The sequence below is a fragment of the Ochotona curzoniae genome, unplaced genomic scaffold, assembly GCF_017591425.1.
Source record: "Ochotona curzoniae isolate NIBS_2020 unplaced genomic scaffold, NIBS_Ocur_1.0 patch55, whole genome shotgun sequence".
In the NCBI taxonomy this organism is placed as follows: Eukaryota; Metazoa; Chordata; class Mammalia; order Lagomorpha; family Ochotonidae; genus Ochotona; species Ochotona curzoniae.
Window position 1 is genome coordinate 17,034 of NW_024467034.1, and position 21,455 is coordinate 38,488.

The 21,455-nt window shown below is 56.7% G+C and overlaps 1 protein-coding gene across 1 annotated transcript; it reads right to left on the minus strand.

Moving 5' to 3' along the window:
- Nucleotides 1-1,120: 1,120 nt before the first annotated feature.
- Nucleotides 1,121-12,659, minus strand: LOC121168092 (protein Wnt-6). The gene is made up of 4 exons (XM_040997857.1): nt 12,493-12,659; nt 3,464-3,684; nt 2,855-3,195; nt 1,121-1,682 (listed from the first exon to the last, which is right to left on the minus strand). Exons 1-4 carry the CDS (start codon nt 12,570-12,572, stop codon nt 1,221-1,223), a joined length of 1,104 nt encoding a protein of 367 aa, XP_040853791.1. The 5' UTR covers nt 12,573-12,659; the 3' UTR covers nt 1,121-1,220.
- Between the last annotated feature and the right edge of the window lie 8,796 nt (nt 12,660-21,455).

Below are 21,455 nucleotides of genomic sequence, written 5' to 3' on the forward strand. Positions count from 1 at the left end.
GTCATTGTGTCCATTTGGGGACTGAAGCGATGGATGGCTCTTCTCCCTCTCTATAACTCTTCCCTTTTAATTATTCAATCCACAAATAAATAATTTTTTGAAATCTTTTGATCCTATGTACTTGGTTGGCCCTGAAGTTTCTTTATTCTAAAGATTTATTTATTTTATTGGAATGGTATATTTACAGAAGGAACAAGTAACAGAAAGAAAGATCTTCTGGTTCACTGCCCAACTGGCCACACTGGCTAGAGATGAGCTGATCCAAAGCCAGGAGCCAGGAGCCTCTTCTGGATCTCCCACACAGGTCCAGAATCCCAAAGTTCTGGGCCATCTTTCACTGCTTTCCTAGGCCACAGGCAGGAGCTGCATGGGAAGCGGAGCAGCTGGAACATGAAGCCGTGCCGTTATGGGATGCTGGCACTTGCAAGGCGAGGACTTAGCCACTGAGCTGTCACACTGGGCAGGCCCTGAAGTTTTTAAGCTCCTAAACATCCAGAGAAGGGCAAGTTGGAAGGCCGAGCCTTTTCCTGGGCCCCTTACTGTTCCTCTCAAGAGACATTGCTGGTCCTTTCCTGGGCCCCTTACTGTTCCTCTCAAGAGACGTTGCTGGTCCTTTCGTGGCTTGCAGACCCAGGCACTCAGTGTCGGACAGGAGGGAGAAGGAGCACGCTAAAGAGAGAGAGGCAGGGATTCCAGAAGAGCCGCCTGGAGGTGGTGTGAGAAGCCTGCTGACGGATGCTAGCTCTACCAAAGCCACCTCTCTCTCTGCTGGCTAGGCCAACAGGCCACGCCCTCTCAAACTGTGGGCCCTGCGCTGCTGCTTTAAATATCTTTATTGATGCTAAACTCATGCCCCTCTCCCCAACCCCGCCAGAGCCCCACCTGCTAGGGCTGGCCTTCCGGTTACCACCTGGGGGCTAAGAAGGGGGTCTCCACAGTCTGACCCAGCAAGGCCCAGGATACCCTTTCAGAGTCAAGGAGTGAGGCGGGGAGGATATCCGGCTCTCCGGGTCCTGCGTGAGTATGGATACATCCAAGACCCAGGGCCTCATTGTTTCAAGAGGCCGGCCCCACCGCGAGGACTTTTCTTTTCTTATCTTTTTCTTCTTCTTTTTTTTTTTTCTTTTGTGGTCAGGGAGCGGCTTGGCCGGGACAGCGCCCCCTGGCCAAGCGCAGAGGTGCGGCAGGTGCGCAGGGAAGCGACCCCAGCGCAGTCCGGGTCAGAGGCAGAGGCTGAGTTCTTTGCGCACGCGGCAGCGGTGGCACTGCACCACGCAGCACCAGTGGAAGCGACACAGGCAGTTTTCCTCGAGCTGCACGCTCTCCTGACGGTGGCCGCGGCCGCAGCACAGCAGGTCGCAGCCGCTGAGGTCCGGGGCACTGCTGTTGCAGGCACGGCCGCGCGTTCCCGGTGAGCCGGTGCGTCTGTTGGGGGCGCAGAAATCAGGCGAGTCGGCGGCGTAGAGGAGGTCGGCGCGGCCGGGTGGCTTGAGTGTGCGCACGGCGGGCAACAGGGCCTTGCCATCGTTGGTGCCCATGACTCTCGAGGCGCCATGGAAGCGCTCCAGCAGCCGCGCGCCTACCTCGCGGAACGGTGGCAGCTTCTGCCAGCAGGTGCGCAGGGCGCACGAGCCCGACAGCCCGTGGCACTTGCACTCGGTACGCGTGTGGCTCCGCACGGCCTGCAGGGATCAGATGAGACAGGGCGAATGGAGGCGGCTTATAAGTCTGAGGGGAGCAGTGGGGAGGGGGCGGTGGCAAGGCCGAGATAAGCGCAGAGTGGAGGGGGGGTCAGGACAGGGGGCGGGGCAGCCATCCTGCCAGCCCGGCCTCCCCAGGACCCCAGGGCGGGCTGAGCCAAGACAGAGCCGCAGAGCCAGCCGTCTGGGCATCTGTGTCGGCTACCCCTCCCCAACCTTCCCGACAGGTATGTGTGCCTGTCCGGATATTCCAGTGTGGACCCCTTCCTCCCTGCCTGCCCCATTCCTCAGGTCCAAACCCTGGAGGACATAGGTTGTGGATGGGGACGTGGGGGAAAGAGGCTGGAGGTTGTCCCTAGAGCACCCAGGAACCGTGGCACGGGGTGCAAGAGAGTGCTGTAGTGAGGACGGAGCCTGAAAAGGGGGCAACTTGATTTTCAGACTAACGTGCCCTTTCTACTCCCTGGGGTGGTCCCTGCCTGCCACCTTCTAGAACCTTCTGCCTGAGCAGGCTTCTTCCTGCCTCCACCTGTGCTTCTAAGGGACCTCTTCTTGCAAAGGAGGAGGGGACAGGAGGCCAGGGCTCTGGCCAGGTGACCCCTAATCTGGAGTTGCCAGGCAGAATCACTCCCAGCTTTCCTGGCTTCAGTGTGACCACCCTGGTACCTGGTGGCGGGGCAGGGGATGGGGGTAGCAGTGATGGGCTCTAACCCTTTGCTCCTGTACCTGCCCGTGGGCATGTTCTAGCCCCTTTACAGGCCTCCCCCTGCTTTTGCTGTGCCAGATACCATAGCTTAGCCCCAGTCTCCTCTCCCTGCCACCTTCCTGCCTCCCTCCCCTGCCCATGCCCTGGCACCAACCCCGTGCTTCAGCTGTCTTGTGTCAGTTTCAGGGCCCCTCCCCCAGGGGCCCTCAGTCCTGTTCCTTGAGTGTCCTTCCCGTACCTTACCACTCAGCATCAAGCCCTCCCAGACCCCAAAGTGACCACTCCATCCATGCTGGCCACCTGCCCACGTGCCTCTGCCCCAGCTAGCCTGTGAACGCCGGTCCTCTGGGCCAGATTCACCAGCGTGCGCCCTCCAAGCACCATAGCCACCACCACCACCACCACCACCGCCCCTCCCACCCCCGCCCAACGCACTCCCCGCACGCACCAGGCGGCCTGCCTCATTGTTGTGTAGCTGCACCAGTGCGCGGATGTCCCCGCGCCCTCGCTTATGCTGTGCGTCCATGAAGAGCCTCGATTTCTCGTCGCCGAAGTCCACATCATCGCCGCAGCCTCCCCACTCCCAGGCAGCGCTGGCGTCCGCCGGGCCCACGGGGCTCGGGGGTCCCGGGGTGCCTGGAGGCGGCAGGCCGGAGGGCCGGGGCGGGGTCCGCCCGCGGGGAGCCTGGCAGCCACACTGCAGCAGCTCACCCATGGAGCAGGCCTGCGTGACTGCGTGACTGGCACCTGCCGCGGTAATCGCGAACACGAAGGCCGTTTCTCGGATATCTGCAGTTGCGGGGAGAGGCAGTCAGCGCGTGCTGGGGGGTGCAGGGGAGGAAGAGGATGCTGGCAGCTGAGAGGGGTGGAGAGTGCAGGGGGGCAGAGGGACAAGGGAGGGCAGAAGACTCCTGGATAGACAGGGAAGTGATACCCTGCCTCTCTCCAGACCATATTCCCTCTCCTCCAACTGCCGCTTGCAGGAAGAAAGCTGCCCACCCCCACCTTCACCCCGCCCCCCCCAACCCCATGCAGGTCCCAGGCTGCACACACTGACCCTGCTGCAGGATGCGCCCAAAGGCCTTGCTGTGACTGGAACAGTTCCAGCGGCGGAAGCGGAACTGGAACTGGCATTCTCGCACCCCAAGCCGGGCGCCCCGGGCTAACTCTGCCACCACTTCCGGCTCAGCCTGGCACAGCTCCGCCTGCCGCCCGGCCAGCCGCCGGGCCTTCCTGCAGATGCTGGTGGGGTCCATGACCAAGGGGCTGCCCACAGCCCTGGGAAGCAGAGAAGGGCAAGGGAGGGGTATAACTCAGCCAGGGGCTTAGAGATGGAGGAGAGCCAGGCCAGGGCACATTCTTTGGCTAGAAGCTGGGACCTGCTTCCCCAGCCTAGCCCCCATCTGAGACCGAATCAGATTGTCCCTGTATCTCTTACTACTCCCACCCACGCCCCTCCTAACTAGACTCCAGATGGAAAATTGCTACAGTAGGAGGCCTTCTGTGCATTCTTCCTTCAAAAATCCCTATAGCTGGTTAAGCCTACGCAGATGGGTGCCACCAATTCAAATCCTGGTCACTCCACTTCTGCTCCAGCGCCTTGCTAAAGCACCTGGGAAAGCAGTACGAGATGGTCCAGGTGTGGGGGACCCTGCACCCATGTGGGACACCTGGAAGAAGCTTCAGGCTCCTGACTTTGGATTGACTTAGCTCCATTGCAGCCATTTGGGGAGTGAACCAGTAAATGGAAGATCTCTCTCTCTCTCTCCTTTTCAAATAAATATGCATTTTTAAATCCCTATAGGCATTTAACACAAGGTGAAGGCAACTGGCATTAAGTAGACCTAATGTGAAAATCCTTTAGGTTGAGCCCAATGTAGAGATGCTAGACCACTTGGGAATGGCATATCTGACAAGTCCTGCTCCCTCTCTGGCCCAAGCTTCTCCTGTAGCATGGCAGATGAGTCCTCCCACTCTGATATAATTCCCTTGAACTTGGACAGCAGCAGAAAGGAGCTGGGATTCAATTCCCCAAACACTGGAGGGATGTAGGTAAGACCGGTCCTTCTCTGGCTCCAAGGTTTGCTGAGTCAAGTCCTGTTGCGATGTCATAGACTGTGGAGGGGTATAAAGTGTACCTTGGTGGTGAAAGGCCTCATGGGCAGTCCTTCACTTTGGGGACTCACTCCACTGCTGGCCTTGGTTGCACCTGCCAAGAGGTGGTCATTTGGCTTCCCTATACTGCACTCTGGATGGGAAAAGCAGTGAGGCGTTTGCAGCAGGAGCAACTACTATCAGTAGACTGCTCAGCTCTGAGGATTGGGCTGTCCTGGAGGACTGAGTGGGCAGGGTGGCTTGAAGCTAAAATATTCCAAGCCAACTTCAGATCCTGGACAGGAAAGATGCTAAGTGGGAGAAGGGCAGCAGGAGAGAGAAATGTAGAGCAAGATGGCGGGTAAGTGCAAAAGGTTCAGATGGCGTCCTTCTTGGTTTTGCTTCAGCGCATATCTACCCCTCTGTCCCCATTTGTTCCACAAGAACAAGCTGCCCAGGCATGCTCTGGCTGCACAACAATGAGATGGAATGCTCTGGAATAGCAACAAAAAGAATTCAGGTCTGAAGGCACAGCTCTCCACACTGGGGAGAGACGCTTGAAGAAGTGGTTGCAGGAAGATGTGTAGGCTCAGACACTCAAGGTCAGCTAACACACAAAGACACACACACAGAGACAAAGATATACACAGAGACAGACACATATATAGGGTCACAGACAGACACACAGGGTCACAGACACAGTGCTGGCATCACCCCCACTCAAGCAGCTATGGATCCAGACATCCTGGAGGAAAGACAGTCCAGATCTTCTTCCCAGCAGGTTTAGGGGCTGCCTAGCCTCAGCCTGCGCCCTCTGAGAACTGATGGACAGAGCAGTGGGAAGTGGGTTCAGAGGAGGGGTTCACAATGGCCTATAACCTTTGAGAGTTGACCTGCCTCTGTCTTTCCATCCATCAATCTCTAGGCCCCCTTCACCCACCTAGCCCACCCTGTTGTATAAAGGATTTGAGGCAGTTTCTGGCACAGCTGCACAGGTTTGGCCAACATAACCATGAACTTTGGAACGTTAGGGCTATCTTACACTGCAACGCTGCTTTTTCTCCCAGATCCATAGTTCCTCCCATGCTTATTATGAAAACGTGTTTGTTGTGAGACCTCTGTGTAGGAATGTGAGACAACACGTCTCTGAATGCATGAGCGAGCCACTTAGACAGAAGACCCTCTCTCAAGTTCAGGCCCCTGTCCACCTGTCCTTTGTGACTCCTCATTCATGTCCGTGAGCAGCTGCTTCCCCACAAGGAGACAGGCAGGAGCTCCGTTCTCAGCACCTGTGCATCTCAACTTTATCTGGGAGTCTGGGTCTCCACCCACTCATCTCCCTCACCCTACTACTGCTGCCAAGTTTCCCAGTGCCGCCCCACTCCATCCTCTGCTAACCTCCCTACTTTCCCAAGGTTGGCTGGCCTCATCCTCCCAAGGTCATTCTGTCCTTCTCCCTGCCACCCCCCAGAAAGCAGGGCAATGGTGGAAACCTCCTGACCTTGTCTGCTTCCCAGAAACTGGTGAGGAGTGGGCTCGTGGGGAGCAGGAAGGGCAAGGCCCTAGGGTTGCGGGGTATGCTGGTCCTTCTGAGAGTTAAGCCTAGCCTGGGTTTGGCTTCCCAGGCTGGCTGGCTGTCTGGGAACCAGCCTTGTTTACAAAAGCTGGTGGAGAGAAGGGATGGGCAATGGTAGCAGCGAGGATCCCAAGGGAGTAGCCAACCCGCCTGGCCTCTTGTCCTTGCTCCCATCCTAACTACATGGAAACAAAACTGTAGCAGGGGCGTGGCTGAGACGGCTGGGGAAGGGAGGCATGCAGCCTCCCTTTGGGGCCCTGGTGTCCACGGGCTCTGAGTAAACTGAGCCCTCCAGGGCAGCTTTCCTGTTGGGCCTTCAGGAAACCCAGATGTTTGCGCAAGAGGCTCACCCACCTGCTCTAGGGTTAACCTCAAGGAATAACCCCTGTGTCTCCCCTCACCCTGCCCCCCTGCCCTGACCTCTACTTTCCTTCCTTCCTTTCTGCTCCTTTAGGGAATCAGCTCCTGGCCTAAGCTCAACAGGGTAAGAGGAGCCACATGGGAAGAATTTGCTTGGTGGTGGTAAGGAGCGTAAGATACTTAGGGTCTCAGGTGCTAATCAAAGTCCTTCCTGGATAAAGTCAAGCTGAGAACAGCTCTTAAAGAACCCAGGATGCATGGGGCCACTGTGATGGCCCAGTTGGCTAATCTTCTACCTGCAGGTGCCAGTGTGCAATACGGGTACCAATTCCTGGCTGTTCCACTTCCCATCCAGTTCCCTGTTTTTAGCCTGGGAATCTTAGTAGAGAATGGACCAAAGCCTTGGGACCCTGTACCCACGTTGGAGACCTGAAAGAGGCTCCTGGCTCCTGACTCCTGACTCCTGATTTGCTCAGCTCTAGCTGTTTCAGCCATTTGGCAAGTGAATCAGTGAATGTAACATCTTTCTCTGTCTCTCCTCTGCAAATCTGCCTTTCCAATTAAAATAAATAAATGCAAACAAGAAAGGAAAAGCCTCAGGCTGGCTATTCTAACTAGCCCGGCCCACACCAAGATCTCCCTCCACCGGTCCATAGGTGGTGGGACCAATATGAGGTGGCATCAGGAACTGGTCAGTTCCTAGTAACCATGCTTGTAGACAAAGCTCTGATGGCCCCACGGTTCTGGACTAACCCACATGTTGTTCTCTGGTTCAGAGACTCAAAGAGTTCTAGAGTTCATGCAGGGTGACCCCATGGCTCATCCCCTAGGGGCCACCCTTGCCCACAGGTTAGCCAATCAGAGGAGAGGTGACAGCCCTCAGCCATTCAGTAGTGACAAGTTAGAGACAAAGGTGGTCAAAATGGAATAACACTGGCTGGATATGGTACATCAGGTATGGAAAGACCTCAGGTTGCTTCTCCTGTCCTTCTCCACCCTAGCACAGTTGTCTAGCTCTGAATCCATCCCTGACCACACTCCTACACTTCTGGATGCAGAGCTATCCCCTTTGCATCTCTAAGTCACTAAGATCTTAGCCGGTATCTCTCCAAGCTCACATCAGGGCTCTCAGATCCAGGGGAGCATGAGCACGCAGACTCAGAGCACCCACTGACCTGGGGCTGGAGCTGGCTTTGCCTTGGCTTGCACTGGTGTGGTGGTGAGTCCCCAGGCAGGTAGAGTCACCACTTAGCACTTGTTGAATGGACAATGAGATGGAAAGCCTTCTGCATCTCAGTTTCCCAACTAGCAGGTGCAAAGCATGCCCACCTGCTAGCCACTGCAACATTTTTGGTCTCCCTGGGATTCAGGCTCCGAATTCTATGCTTACTTCACATTCAGGATCCCTGCCTCTGCCACCAGCCCTGCTCAGGACCCCAAAACACCCTCTATTCCTTTCTCCTTCCCCAGCAACCACTGCAATGTGCTGTTGACCCCCCCAGTATCACAGATCCTCTAGGATGTCCAGCCTCCAGTCTGCTGGGTCTCCTTCCTGGCCTCCCTCTTTCCCACTCCCCAACCCCTACCCTCAAGGTCCCTAATTGACCCCACCTCCCAGGAACCGGCAGAGGGAGCCCTGAGCCCTGGGGCTGTGGGTGGGGGCTGCACGGGGGTGGGGGAGGTGGGTGGTGGAGAAGGGGTAGAAAAATGCTGCCTGACGGCTGTTGAGGCTGCGGGCCTGTGCTCGCCCGCCTGTCCTGTCCTGCTCTGTCTAACTCCATAATTACTGCTCCCCCTCCCCCAGCCCCCATCCCAACCACCACATCAAAGTCAGTGATGCCCCAGCTCTGGCTCTATTAACTCCTGCCTCCCCACTGCCCACCAGCCCTCATCCCACCCCCACCCCTCCCCTACTCCATCCTATCACCTTCCCTGTGCCCCTTGTCACTCTTCTTGACACATGTTGCAACTGTTCCAAAGGACTTCCCAATGGTAGGGCCTCAGGAGGCAAAGCAATCGACAGCATGGTTGTCCACTGGACACCTGGAGAACATTTGTCAGATGCTTTCTAACTTCCTCCATGGGGTGGGAGTGCCCATTCAAGCAAGGCATGGTGAATGTGGGGGAGGCCCTGGACCCTTTTGCTGAGCCCCCGACCCCCACTGCACTAAAAAGCACTGCCAGCTTTCAGCTCCCAGCATTCTGATCTGAGCAGTATTGGGCAAGTCACCTCCTGTCCCTTGGACCTGGCTGTCTTCCTTGGCTCCATGAGACTATGGGGCCAGATGAGCTCTGATTCCTTTCTAGATCCACTATGCAGATGTAACAGCCAGCTCAGAGCTAGGGGAGCAGCTGTCTGGTGGGGATGATGAGCCCACTCCTGGAGAGGGCTGACAGGGAGCTAGGGAGAGATCTCATCTCTGCAGCCTAGGAGACACTCTCACAGTCCACAGTACCCTGGCCAGGCACCCTACTGTCAGCATGACCCCCTCCTCATTGCCTCCAGGGCTGCATTCCTCCACTAGGTGAGCATTCTAGAGCTCTCTCCCCCCTCTCGGGGCCATGGGGAGAGGCTTCCCTGTGGCCTCCCCCCACCAACTCCTGATTTAGGAGGGACTGTATGCCCAGGATGTGTCACAGTGCCAGGACTCTGGAGGGCTCAGGGCATGCACTGGCCTGGATAGAAACAGCTTCCTTCTGCCCTTGCCCTTTTCTGCTCACAGCCTCATTGTCTTCCTGCATGGGAAGCTGCCAAACAGAGAGGCCTGGGGGAGGGTTGTTGGGAGTTGGAGGGGACGGAAGGATGGACACTCCACCCCCATCCCATGTCCCTCGGGCTTGGAGAGGGCCAGATCAGGGCCAGGGGTCGCAGATAAAGTCAAGGTGGGAAAGAGTGGCCACTGACAAGCCTGGGTGTTGGGCAGGAGCTGGGGTCCCTCCCCGCCCTCCTATGGGTTCAAACTGAGGTTGTCCCTGGCCTCTAGGTGCTATCCGCTTTCCACAGGTGAAGCAGGGGGTGGGGGCAAAAGGCAAACTGGGTTGGATGAGGGAGGGGATCTGGGGATGTTCTTCCAGTGGAACAAAGGACAGGGTTAGTTTCCTTCCTTGGAAATCTAAAACAGAGGAGAAGGAAGAGAAGAGAAGGGAGAGGGACTTGTGTGTTCTAGGGCAATGAGTTCTTTTCTATGTCCCCTGATGGAGATCAAGATGGGTCAGGCACTGGAAAGGACTTCCTAGGAGAGGGCTGGGCAGGGGAGTAGAGGGGAGCTGGAGACGGGGAAGTTATGGCTTCTGGCTCTGTGTGCTTCCCTCTCCAGACGGGACTGTGAGGGCCAGATCGCAGGCTGTATGGCCTAGAGGCAGGGGACCCCATGACCTCCAGAGAGCCTGGCCAGGCTGCTGGAATCTGGAATTCTGTAATGCACAAAGATATGGTCACAGATGGGAGAGGCACTGGACTGCAGGGGAGGGGAGAGGAATGGGGGTTGGGGCCGGACAGAAAGGTGGGAGAACCTCCATGGGTGGGTAGGGGGATCCTTTCCTTATCAGGTCAGGGTCTGTCAGACAACTGAGTGTTCCTAGGCCCATGGAGGGCGACAAAAGGGGGCAAATGAAACAGGAGTGGAAGCAAAGATCAAGGAATGAAGTGTCAAAAATAGCCACAGGCAAGCGAGAGGCCAGAGCAGGTGGGAGAGACAGGACACATCTGAGCAAGGCGCTCAGCAGGCACCTTATCGCCCCAGCCACACTCTCTTCGCCCTGCCGGCCCTGCAGCTGTGGCCATGAAGGTCTCTGTGTTCTCCCACACCTGCCCACCTCCCCTCCTCCCCCTCCTCTCCCCTCCTCCTGACTTCCCAGCTTCAGGGTCAGCCTCCAGGGGTCCAGGTCACTCTGCTTCCCCCACCCACACAGACACCCTGCCTGGCATGGTTCCCATCCAGCCCCTCCTGAAGAAAAGGACACACCCCCACCTCCCAGGCAGACACAAGCTCCAGACAGGTAAATCAGCCACCCCACACCCCCATCTCCACCACTTATCGTGTGTCTCAGGACCTCAGCCCCAAAAGCTCTGCCAAGAAGAGACAAGGGTTAGCTAGGTGAAGTCACTCCTGGCCTGGTTGCCTAGAGCAAGGCGTGCTGCGAGAGTGCAGAGATAGCAAAGAAATAGGGACAAGGAGACAGGTCCATGGAGGAAGTGGCATCTTGACTATAAGAATGATAACCAGGTAGACAGATGGAAAGGGGACAGACTGACCTCAGGCTCTCAGAGAGGACCAAGTTAGGAAAGAGATGTGTTTGGGGAGACGAAGAGATCCCTTTATAAGGTCATGTTGGGACCCTGGATTTTTACATTGAAATTTTTATTTAAAAAAAAAAAGATTCATTTGAAATGCAGAGTTAGAGAGATCTTCCATCTGTTGGTTCACTACCCAGATGGCCACAAAGGCTAGGGCTGAACCAGGATGAAACCAGGAGCCAGGAGCTTCTTCCAGGTCTCTCACATAAGTGCAGAGGCCCAATGATTTGGACTGTCTTCCATTGCTCTCCTAGGCACATTAGCAAGGAGTTGAATTAATTGGAGAGGCAGGACTCAAACTGGCAGCCATATGGCATGCCAACATTGCAGGCAGCAGCTTAACCCATTACACCACAATGCTGGCCCCTAAATTTAAATGCATTTCCACCCCTGGGATACCTAGTCAAGAGAAGCTGGACCATGAAGAATACTTCCTAGTGTCTAATCATGTTGTAAACTTTCCCAATCCTCCCAGCAGTAGGCCTGCCACGGAGGAAAAATAATTGAGACAATGGGGTGTGGGGACAGGGAAGGGAAGTGACTTGCCCAAAGTCCTAGATTTAATGGTGCACATCAGAGCTCAAATCTGCCTGTTAAAGCTCCTGCACCATTCTAGCGAGCCAGAGGCAAAGGACGCATGCCCCCTAGCCAGGGCCTGGGTTGACCTCCAATTGCCCCTTTCCTGACATCCGCCCAGGGATGGCTTTGCCACCCCAGGGATAGCGGCCAGCAGCTAGCTCCCTGTGTGGGCATCTCACTCCTGGGCCTCAGAAGAGTGGGATCCGCCTGCCCCATCCCTCCTTCCAAACCCAGGGATAGAAGAGGAGGGGAGTGGAGGGTAGGAATCCAGCCAATGATGTGGAGCTATGCAAATAGACAAGGCCCTGCCTCCTTGGGATTGGCTAAGTCAGCCGCGTTGGTGGCCAAGTCCGGCCTCACGCCGCTCCGAGCTATTCCGGGCGGGCGGGTGTTGGCGGCAATGCAGGGGGAGCGTCGGCGGGATCGGGCTCCCGGAGGAGCTGGCAGTGCGGCCGGCCGCCCGGGCACCCACGCCCGCCGGGCCCCCGGGCACCCACGCCCGCCGCCCGGGTGTCAGCCTGAGCTTGCGCCAGGTGCGCAGGTCCGCTCGCATCCCTGTGCCGACCGGCCCCTTGGTCCTCACATGTCCCAGGGGTGCCCGCACGTTCCGTTGGGCATCTGGCACCACGCTCCATCCAAGAGCCCCGCAGCTACAAGGATCCTGCGCCTGGGTCTTGAGGAGGTTGAAAAAGCCTGACTCAGTTTCCCCTTTCTCGCCACCACCCACTCTGCAGGGAACCCCGAGAAGGCGGCTGTTTTGTGGCTTCCTACCTTCCTTTCTCCTCCAAATCCATTCCCCTCCTGCGCCCCATCCCGGGTCCTCCTTGTCCGCTCCTTCCTGGGCACATCTGACCAAGGATCTTCTCCCTGCTTCCCTGCTGGCCGGGCTGTCTAGCCACCGCCAATCCCCTGGTGAGCTGGCTTGAGCGCAGAACTTGGTGGGGGGCCGGAGGAGAGGGGACACACCGGAGGAGGAAACTCAAGACAAGTGGACCATCTAAGGTGGCACCTCGGAAGAATCCCCTTAGCAAAGGCCAAGGGGAGAACCCCGGGCGCTTCCCTCCCAACATCCCCTGGCCAAGCTGCCCCGCGGAGGTGGGTGTGCCGCCTGCAGGTAGAGCGCTCCGAGGCCAGCGGAGAGCGGCGCGTGGCTCCCCGAAGCGGCCCGGGACATACTCACCACCACAGTCCGCCGACGTGCGCCGGACACAGCAGCAGCAGCAGCAGCAACCCGAGTCGGGAGGGCGCGGGCGGCATCATCGTGACCGCTCCACGGCCGGCGGGCGCGGGCAGGGGGCGAGGCTGCGGGCGGACCGGTGCGCGCGAGGCCCCGGGCGTCAGCGCGAGCGTGGCAACCCAGGCGGTGGCTGGGAGGTGATGGCTCCGGCGGCGGTGGTGGCTGCGGCGGCGGCGGCGGCAGCGGGGGGGCCCATCCCGGGCGAGGAGGGCGCGGCGGAGGCGGAGAGCGGTCGGGGCAGCCAGCGAGTGCCTGTGTCTCCCGCCGAGCTCGCTCGGGAGAAGAAATCAAAGCCGGGGGCGGGGGTGGGAGGGGAGCAGGGCCGGGCCGGGCCGGGGGCGGGGGGGTAGTGGAGGGGGTTGTGGAGGGGGGTGGCAGTTGCGACAGTCAGGCGGCGGGACTCTGGGGAGGGAACCGTGCGCCCCGGGGCGGCAGGCGCAGAGGGGCGGGCGCGGGGTGCCGGGGCGGGGCCCCCAGTGCGCGCTCCTGCCTTCGGGACGCGCCTGCCTTGCCTCGCCCCCTCACCTCGCCTCTCCCGGACTACCGCCCCCCGGTCGCGGGGAATCCAGGGCAAGGAGGGGCGGGGAAGAAGAGAGGTGGGTGGGGTGGAATGGGGGATTGGGGGGAGGAAGAGGAGCTGAGGAATGGGGGCCGGCCTGGAAGGAAGGCGTTTGACAGGTTTGTTGACTGTAAAGAGAGAAAACTTCCCAGGAATGAGGGAGTTTAGGGGGGTAGGGTGGGGTGGGGGTAATGGTGCGCTGGGAGATGCAAGCGTGGAGGGTGGGGGACAGCCTGGGGTGCTCCGCGGGAGGGTGTCGGACCCCGGCGGGCCGCCTCCACGCTGCCCACAACCTGGCCTGGAAAGAAGGGAGGACACCCTTGGCTTCAGCTCCCCAGCCGTCCCACTTCCTCAAGCCCAAGATCGCGGGGGCGGGAGATGAGACCAAGAGAGGAGCCGGTGGAGCCGGGGCGGGGGTCTGCTCTCCAGCGCGTGCACGTGTGAGATGGCAGACGGTGAAGAGGGGTTAGAGCTCGCTGCAGCCAGCCGGGCCTCGTGTGTGCGCGGGTTCCTCCCCCAGCTTGGCCTGGCCAGAAGGGGTGGGTGAGCCAGCTGCAGGTGAGATGGCATTTTATCTGATTCTCTAAGGCCACAAAAATGTCTTTGATGCCCTGGCCCCCTCCCCATGGGGGCAGGGGGAGGACATCAAAGGCCCCCGTGGGGAGGAAGGACAGCTCCATTCATCACGCCCAGCGCTGGCAGCTCCTCCGGCCTAGGGCAGATGCCCCCCCCCCCCCCGCGTCGTGCCCCAGAAGTGCCGAGGGACAGGTGGTGTGGGACATTCCAAACCAGGGGCCCCCATCTCCCTTCTCTCACCATCTGGAGCTGCCAGAACCCTTTTAAGACTGTCCTGGGGTCCAAGAGGGGAGTAGCTGGAGGACCTATATTCTCGTGGCAGAAACTTAAAGCACCCTAAGAACGCTATTGACCACTGGCAGGGGGCATCTGGAAGTGAGGCCTGAGGCCACTGTTAGAAAACACAGACGCCCCTCGTGAATGGGGAAAGACAAAACCTTGAGGGGCTCCCCCTCTCTGAGAGTGGGGACAAGTGGATTAATATGAGACTGGGGGTGTCCCCCCTATAGAGGAGACCACCAAGGAGCACAGATACCTGCCCCCAACACCCCCCCCCACTGACCCCTGGGAGGTAACAGCTCTTCTAGGACAGATGAGCAACCAGGGAAGAGAGGAGAAACGGGAAGAATTGGCTCAAGCCCTAGGTTTTGTGGGAGCCCCACCCCGGGGCCCTGGTGTCGGGGCAATGTCAGCTCATTCTTTGAACTGAGTACAGAGAGTTCTGCTGGAGGAGCTGAGGCACTCCAGAGAAGAGGAAGGGGTGTGGAGGAGGGGGGAGCAGAGGGAGACAAGAGGGGGCCTGCTCCCCTGGGGCTGCCTCCTTCCGGTGGAGCCTGCTGCAGCATCCCCAAACCACGCACAGCTCCCCGCACAAGTGGCTCTCCGTGCCAGAGCAGTGACGACAGCCAGGTTGGGCAGGCACATACCGAGGCCAGATGGTGACAAAACGGGCAGCTCCAGGGCTCCGGGGTTCCTGGAGGCTGCAGGTGGCCAATGACCACCCCCCTGGGAGCCACTTGCCTGGGTTCTGAACCCCCTTCCCCCTCACACCCCCACCCTGCTACTGTTATTACAGAGTATGAAACCTTCTCCCTATCCTGCATTCTTCTCTGAGGCAAGAATTTTAATGTATTTGTCTTTGTCATCAGGGGACCCAGGCTCCGGGACCGCCCTGCCTCTGCTTGAGCAGGGAGCGCCCCAAATCTAGTCCCTTCTGCCTCCAGACCCCCAGCATCTTTCCATTAGCACCCCTCCCCCTTGCCCTAGCCCTGCCCCTCGCCTCCGCCGCCCCCTCCTGCCCCCTCCAAGACACGGTCTCTCTCTCTCTCCATGGGGTGGATAAAAATGATGTTATTGAAACAACAGAATTGGGAGCAGTGGCAGGGAGCAGGGATCAGTTCAGGAAACTGGGGCGTTTGCCAAGAAGCTTGCTCCCCCGCAGGCGGCCTTTCTGCCCCCACCCCCCCCCCACCTTGCCTACAAACACACAGAGCTCGCCCCACCCCTCGTGCAGTGCTGACTCGCTAGATGCTGTGGGAGCAACTTCAGCCTTGTCCCAAGCCCTGGCCTTCTTTGCAGGGTGCTTGTCCTGCAGGGGCCTCGGGCCAGGAGAGGGGTGTGGCAGGCAGGCTGCGCTTCCAACCTGGACCCCCTACCCACTTCCCTTTGCATGCCGCACACGGTGGTCGTCTGGCATCTGGGCAGAGCCAGGACAATGGTTTTCTATTTTTATGCCCCCGAATGGCCAAGAGATGAACTGTGAGGTTTCCACTCACCATCCACTACTGTCTTAAAAGCAAAGCTGGGCACCGGAAGACGCAGAGAACATTTGCACAACCCCTTTCTCCACACTCCCTCCCCGCTCCCTCCATGTACATAGCCCCCTCCCCCACACTCCCTCCTCCCACCCACTCCACAGACAACACAGCGGCTGGGCACAGGCTCGAAGATGACCCACGCCAGACCCCCTCCTCTGCCTTAGATGATGCCATGTAACTTGCATCCAGTGCTACAGCAGACACACAGGTGGATTGGCTGGGGGGCTGAGACTGTTGCCTATCCTGTCCACCCCATGTGTATGTACACGAGTGTGTGTGCATGCACACACACACACACACCACCTCTGCATGTTCACAAGTGTCTGGAATGTAAAGACAGCGACCCAGAAACAGGCAGCCCACATGGGGCAGGCCAGCTGGGCCCCTCTCTCCAGCCCCCTGCCCCAGCCTCCTCCACTGTTTCCCCCTTCCTGAGAAGCCATGTCAGCTCTGGCTCGCAGGCCCTGCCGCCTGCAGCCGCCGAGAGACAGGGGAGGAGAGATCTGGGTGTCTGGCTGTGGAGCTGGAGGGGACTGCGGAGGGGGATCGCGCAGTTGGGGAGAGGCAGCTGGAGACAGATAACATCAGCTTCGCTGCAGGCCAAAGCAGAAGGCTTCTCCAGCAAGTGAGCAAACGAGCGTGCCCGCCGCCAGACCGCCCATCTTTCTGGGTCTTTTCACATTCTCTCTCCCGAGTCCAGAGTTCGGTTTCCATTTGCGTCTGTCTCTAAATCACTTTCTCTGTTGTCTTTTTTTTTTTTTTTTTCCTCCCCTTCCTTTCTCAGAATGCCCGGAGCCACAGGCGCCCAGGAATTTGGGCGGGTGACCCTTAACTCTCCATCACCTCCCCACTCTTCCTGCCTTCTGCCTGTCCTCCCTCCCCAGTCAGGGGACCTAATGCCTATCCCTCCAGGGAACTGAGCAGGGCTTGAGAATTCCTGAGAGTCCTGTGTCTCTGGGTCCCAGGAAGGCAGAACAAGGAAAGGCCCCTAGGGTGATGGAGGGCAGTGGGGGAGGAGTTGGGAAAGGACAGCTCATATCCTTTGCCCAGAGTGTCCCAGATAATTCTGCTGCAGTTTCTAGCAGCCCACCTGAGGTCAGAACCTTCCCCGACTGAAGTCCTGATCCTTCTCAAACATCTCATCCCTCCCTGCCAGGCCACATTCCCTCTGAGACTCCTGCATCTTCATCCAGGGATCCTCTATCCAGCTCTGCACGGAGCCCACCTGCCTCACACCCTCCATATCCCTCAACCTCAGTCCTGCTCCCAACGCATCATCCCCGTTTGTCAAGGGAAGCAGAAAGCTGGGAGGACAGGGGGGTGCTTGAAAGATGAGGTGGGTGTGGAGGAGCAGCAAAGGTTGGCATGAGGAGGGGCACTGCTAGTTTACCAGGGCTGGGCTGGAGGAAAGCCAAGGGATGTTGGTTTCCACTTAGCTCAGCTGGAGCGGAGGGGGAGTGGCCAGCCCTGGAGTTTCTCCAGCCAGGCAGCCCAGGCTGGCCCAGCACTAACCACTATTGGATGGGCAGAAGGACCTGACATGGTCTCAGCTTCCGGGGAGGGACTGCTACCCTCAGCTTTGTTCTTCCCCAGATGATGCAGCCGGTCAGCTCTGAGTCCAGGTATCCAGTCTCTTTCCTAGCTGTGCTATCCGGAGCTGCGTTATCTCTGACTCTCTCTCTCTCTCTCTCCTCCCTGGGGCAATAGGCAGCAAACCTGTCATCAAACACCTGCTATGTACTGTGCCCCCAGCTTGACTGTGGGGAGAGAGGAGGTGGGCAAAGGCAGACCAAGCCTCCAGCTTCATGGAGCTGACAGCCATCTATCAAATCATTTCTCTAACAACACCCTACAACCTTCACCTGTGTGGGGTGGCAGGGACAGTAGGAAAGGCATTTGGGAGAAATGCAGGATCTGAGTTGTAAAAAGCCAAGCTGGGGGTCTGGCACTGTGGCTTAGCCAAGAAAACCTCTGCCTGCAGCACTGGCATCCCTTAATGAGCATCAGTTCTGTATCCCAGCTGCTGCACTTCCCATCTAGCTCACTGCTAATGTGCAGAAGCAATCGGAGGACGGCCCAAGTGCTTGGGTTCCTGCATCCACATGGGAGATCCAGAAAAAGCTCTAGACTCCTGGCTTCAGCCTGGTCCAGCCCCTGCTCTTGCTACTATTTGCAGAGTAGAACAGCATATGAAAGATTTTTGACTCTCTGTCTCCCTCTCTCTTTATAATTCTGCCTTTCTAATACATAAAATAATTCTTCCAAAAAAAGTAAACTGGGGGGCCAGCATTGCGGCACAGTAGTTTACGCTGCCATCTGCAACGTTGACATCCCATATCAAGGTGCGTGCTGGTTCAAATCCCAGCTAGTCACCCCACTTCCAATCTAGCTCTCTCCTGATGTACATGGGAAAGCAGCAGAAGATGGTTCAAGTGTTTGGGCCTTGCATCTATGTAAGAGACCCAGATGGAGTTCTAGGTTCCTGGCTTTGACCTGGCCCAGCCCCAGCCATTGCTGCTATTTGTAGAGTGTATGAAAGATCTCTCAGTCTATTTCTCCCTTTGTCACTCTACTTTTCAACTCAACAGAGATATATCGAGAGAGAAAGAGAGAGAGAGAAAAGGTGAAAAAGATTGGAGAATCAGGCAGGGTGAGGCCTTATAGGCACAGAAGGGAATCACGTTTTCTTGCTTGGTTTCTAAAAAGACTTGTTTACTTATTTATTCAACAAAGTTACAGAAAGATTTTGCATCTGCTGGGTTAGTCTCCAGATGGCTGCAATGGCCCCTGGGGCTTAGTGAGGCTAATGGCAGGAGCCAGGAACTACAGCCAGGTCTCCCTCCTGGGTTCAGGGGTCCAAGTGCATGGCCCACCTTCCGCTGCTTTCCCAAGGACATCAGCAGTGATCTGATGGCGGCAACATAGGCAGTGGCTTCACCAGCTGCAAGACAATGCCAGGGCCATTTCTTATTTCAAAAACATCTGGAACACTGGACAGGATAAATCCATCGCAAAAGAGGAGGAAAAGAGACGAAAGGGACTCTGTATACTAAAGAAGGCCTGATGTACATATAAATAGAACAAAACAAAACAGGCAAACCTGGATTGCAGTGTTCAGGGCAGCATGACAACCTAAGGGGCGGGTACCCTGGACTTACCGTGAAGTTGCATTTGAATAAATCCACCCCTCCTGAGTGGAGAGAATATCAAGTCAAAACTGTTTTGACTACACCTCCCCCACTCAGACCCAGCAGCCTGGGCCACCTTAAATGTGCTCAGGACACTAGCCTCAGTTTAGAGCATGGTCGTGGAGGGAGAACCTGTTTCACAGCATGGTGCTGAGTGGCTCCTGTAATTTAGTTCTGTACAGAATAGGTGTGTGGGGACAGGAGACACAGAGGGGCATGGTAAGCATGAGGGGTTGTAGAAACACAGATGGCAACACACCCAAAACGCCGGCTATCCCAGGGTGTCACAGCCCCGCCCCCCACCCCGCCTCCCCACAGGTTGAAGGCGGCGACTGTGGAGTGTTGGGCTCACTGCTGCCACCCAGCATCTTTCACAAGTACTTCACCCAACCTAAGGAAGACTTGATATTCCAAGTTCAGCCTGGAGCTTCGACTGGACACATACCCCACTTCTGCCCCATGGGGAAGGCTGAAATTTGTAAGCTGAGCCCCAGAGAGATGCTGGCCATAAAAAGGGGCCGGGCCTCTGGGATCGGGATGGGGCAGAAAGCCAGTTCTAGTTTGAGACACCCTAAGAGGGCTGTCACTCTCATGGCAGTTCATTGTTGTAGGTGTTCCATTGCACGTTTGTTTTATGTTCTTGTCCGATTTTCTCTTTTTTTATTATTGTCTGGGAGAGAGAGAGATTTTTCAATCACTGGTTCACTTTCCAAATGCCTGCAACAGCAGGGACTGGGCCCCAAGCTGAAGCAGAGCGCCCAGAACTCCATCAAGACCTGGCAAGCTGCACCATCACCTGCCACCTCCTGGTGTGTGGATCAGCAGGAAACTGGGGCCGGGATGTAACTCTGGCACGGATGTATGGGCAGACCCTCCAGTGTCTGCCTCTCTGTGCTCATCATTTAAGAATAAGAGGGCTAAAGGACTATCAGTACGGACACCAAGGACTACATCCCAACTGCCAAGGAGACCACGGGGAATAGGAGTGCCTTCAGAGGCCGAGAACTCTGAGGTCACCCACCCCCATCTAGAGCCTCCACAGGGGATGGAAGAAGTCCAAACTCTGCCGTGCAGAAACCAGTCATCAGAATGACAACCAGGAACCCTGAGCAGTCTGCAGAAACAGAAGAATAATAAACCTCCTTTGGGACTAGGGAGGCGAGCTTTCTCTGGTCCTCGCCTAGCTCCGGCTCTGGGTCCCCACCCTCTCTTGCGATGACCATTAGGATCACTCCAGAAACCCCTCAAAACAAACAAACATACAAACAAACAAAAAACCTAGAATGGACAGACAACAAGGAAAGCTTAGAATCAGACAGGAAATGGTCAGCGTGGATTCACTTATACCTCACTAGGTGGGACACAAAGATCACTGGGGTATTGGGGATTTCTCTGCACACCCCTCAAAAAAAATGTTCTGTACCTGAACTGAGGACACATGTCTTGCTAGAGTTATAAGCCAGTTCAGACCATCCGAAAAACAACTAAGTTCAGCAAAATCATGCTTCAACACTATAAACAGCTAAATACTAAAATCAAAATAGACATGAGACAGCTGAATAGTAATCTATAGCCATTTTGAGGTGTATGGAATCTGGTTGAATATAAACCAAAAATTGAAATGTCTATGAAGAAGTCACAGGATGTAGTTAAGAACCCACATTTTCCTATTAACATATTGTTAATCAATACCATGTCAATTAATGCCATAAGGTTGTAAATGGTTGTTGATGTTATGTCAGGGCTTTTAATTGATTGGGATGATACTTTGCCGGCTTTACCTTCAGACCAGAGATGGTCTCACCAAGAAATTGTTGAACCCACTAGGATAATAAGACGCTGGACTTTATGCTTGGTAAATACTTCCAATGAAAGAACCTCAACTGAATTTGAACTGTGGTAATGCAGCAAGGTGGAGAAATCCACCATGGGGAGAGGGTTCGGGGAGGGGTGGGGGGAATCCCAGTGCCCATAACACTGTGTCACATAATGCAATGCAATTTAAAAAAAAGTAAAAGAAAGAATAAGAGGGCTAAATTTTAAAAAGTAATAGGCCACCTGAGAGATTTCACGGGAACATTTGGTGACATGGTCAGTTGGATGTTTTGTAAAACTGGCTCAGGCCCTGATGTGGAGGAGAAAGGGTCGCAGAGGATCTGGAGGGGAGGCAGGAAGTCCAGCCAGGAGGCCCTGTGGCAGTGCAGGTGCAAAACAGGGTGGCCTTGGTGGCGTGACAGAGACTTGGGGATGGGTTGGGAATGGAGGTGAGCAGAAGGCAGGTGCTGGGATGCCTCCGTGTGTGCAGGATGGCCACTAGCTGATGTCCTTCACCTGGAGCATTGGAAGGGCCCCGGCAGCGGGAGGAGTTGAGGACATGAATGAAAGGTGTTTCGGAAGCAGTCAAGAGGAGCTGTCAAGCAGACAGTTGGATATATGGGTCTGGAGCAGCAAGGGGAGGCCTGGCCTGACTCATCTCCATGTAGGGTATAATTAAACCAAGACTGCCCAGGGGAGAATGCGGATGGAGAGGAGGTTGATGAAGTACAGCCAGGAAATGCTGGGAAGGGGGTAGGAGGTGACGGCGGGGGGCGGGGGGGGGGGCGGGGCGGGGGGGGGGCAGTGGCTTCTTGGGAGCCCAGGAAAGAGCATTTGGAGATGAGAGAAGCCATCAGGTGTGGAGGGACACAAGCGGGCAGATCACAAGAGGAAAACCACCGAATTCGCTAAACCTCAGGCTAATTTCTCCTAAGCACAAACATGATTCCA

Bases quoted from the DNA above. Each gene is read 5' to 3' on its own strand.
- LOC121168092 (XM_040997857.1), bottom strand. From the start codon at position 12,572: ATGATGCCGCCCGCGCCCTCCCGACTCGGGTTGCTGCTGCTGCTGCTG. The intron at 3,685-12,492 runs GTGAGTATGTCC...TCTGCTTCCCAG, and splicing joins CACGTCGGCGGACTGTGGTG to GGCTGTGGGCAGCCCCTTGG. The intron at 1,683-2,854 runs GTGCGTGCGGGG...TGATCCCTGCAG, and splicing joins ACAATGAGGCAGGCCGCCTG to GCCGTGCGGAGCCACACGCG.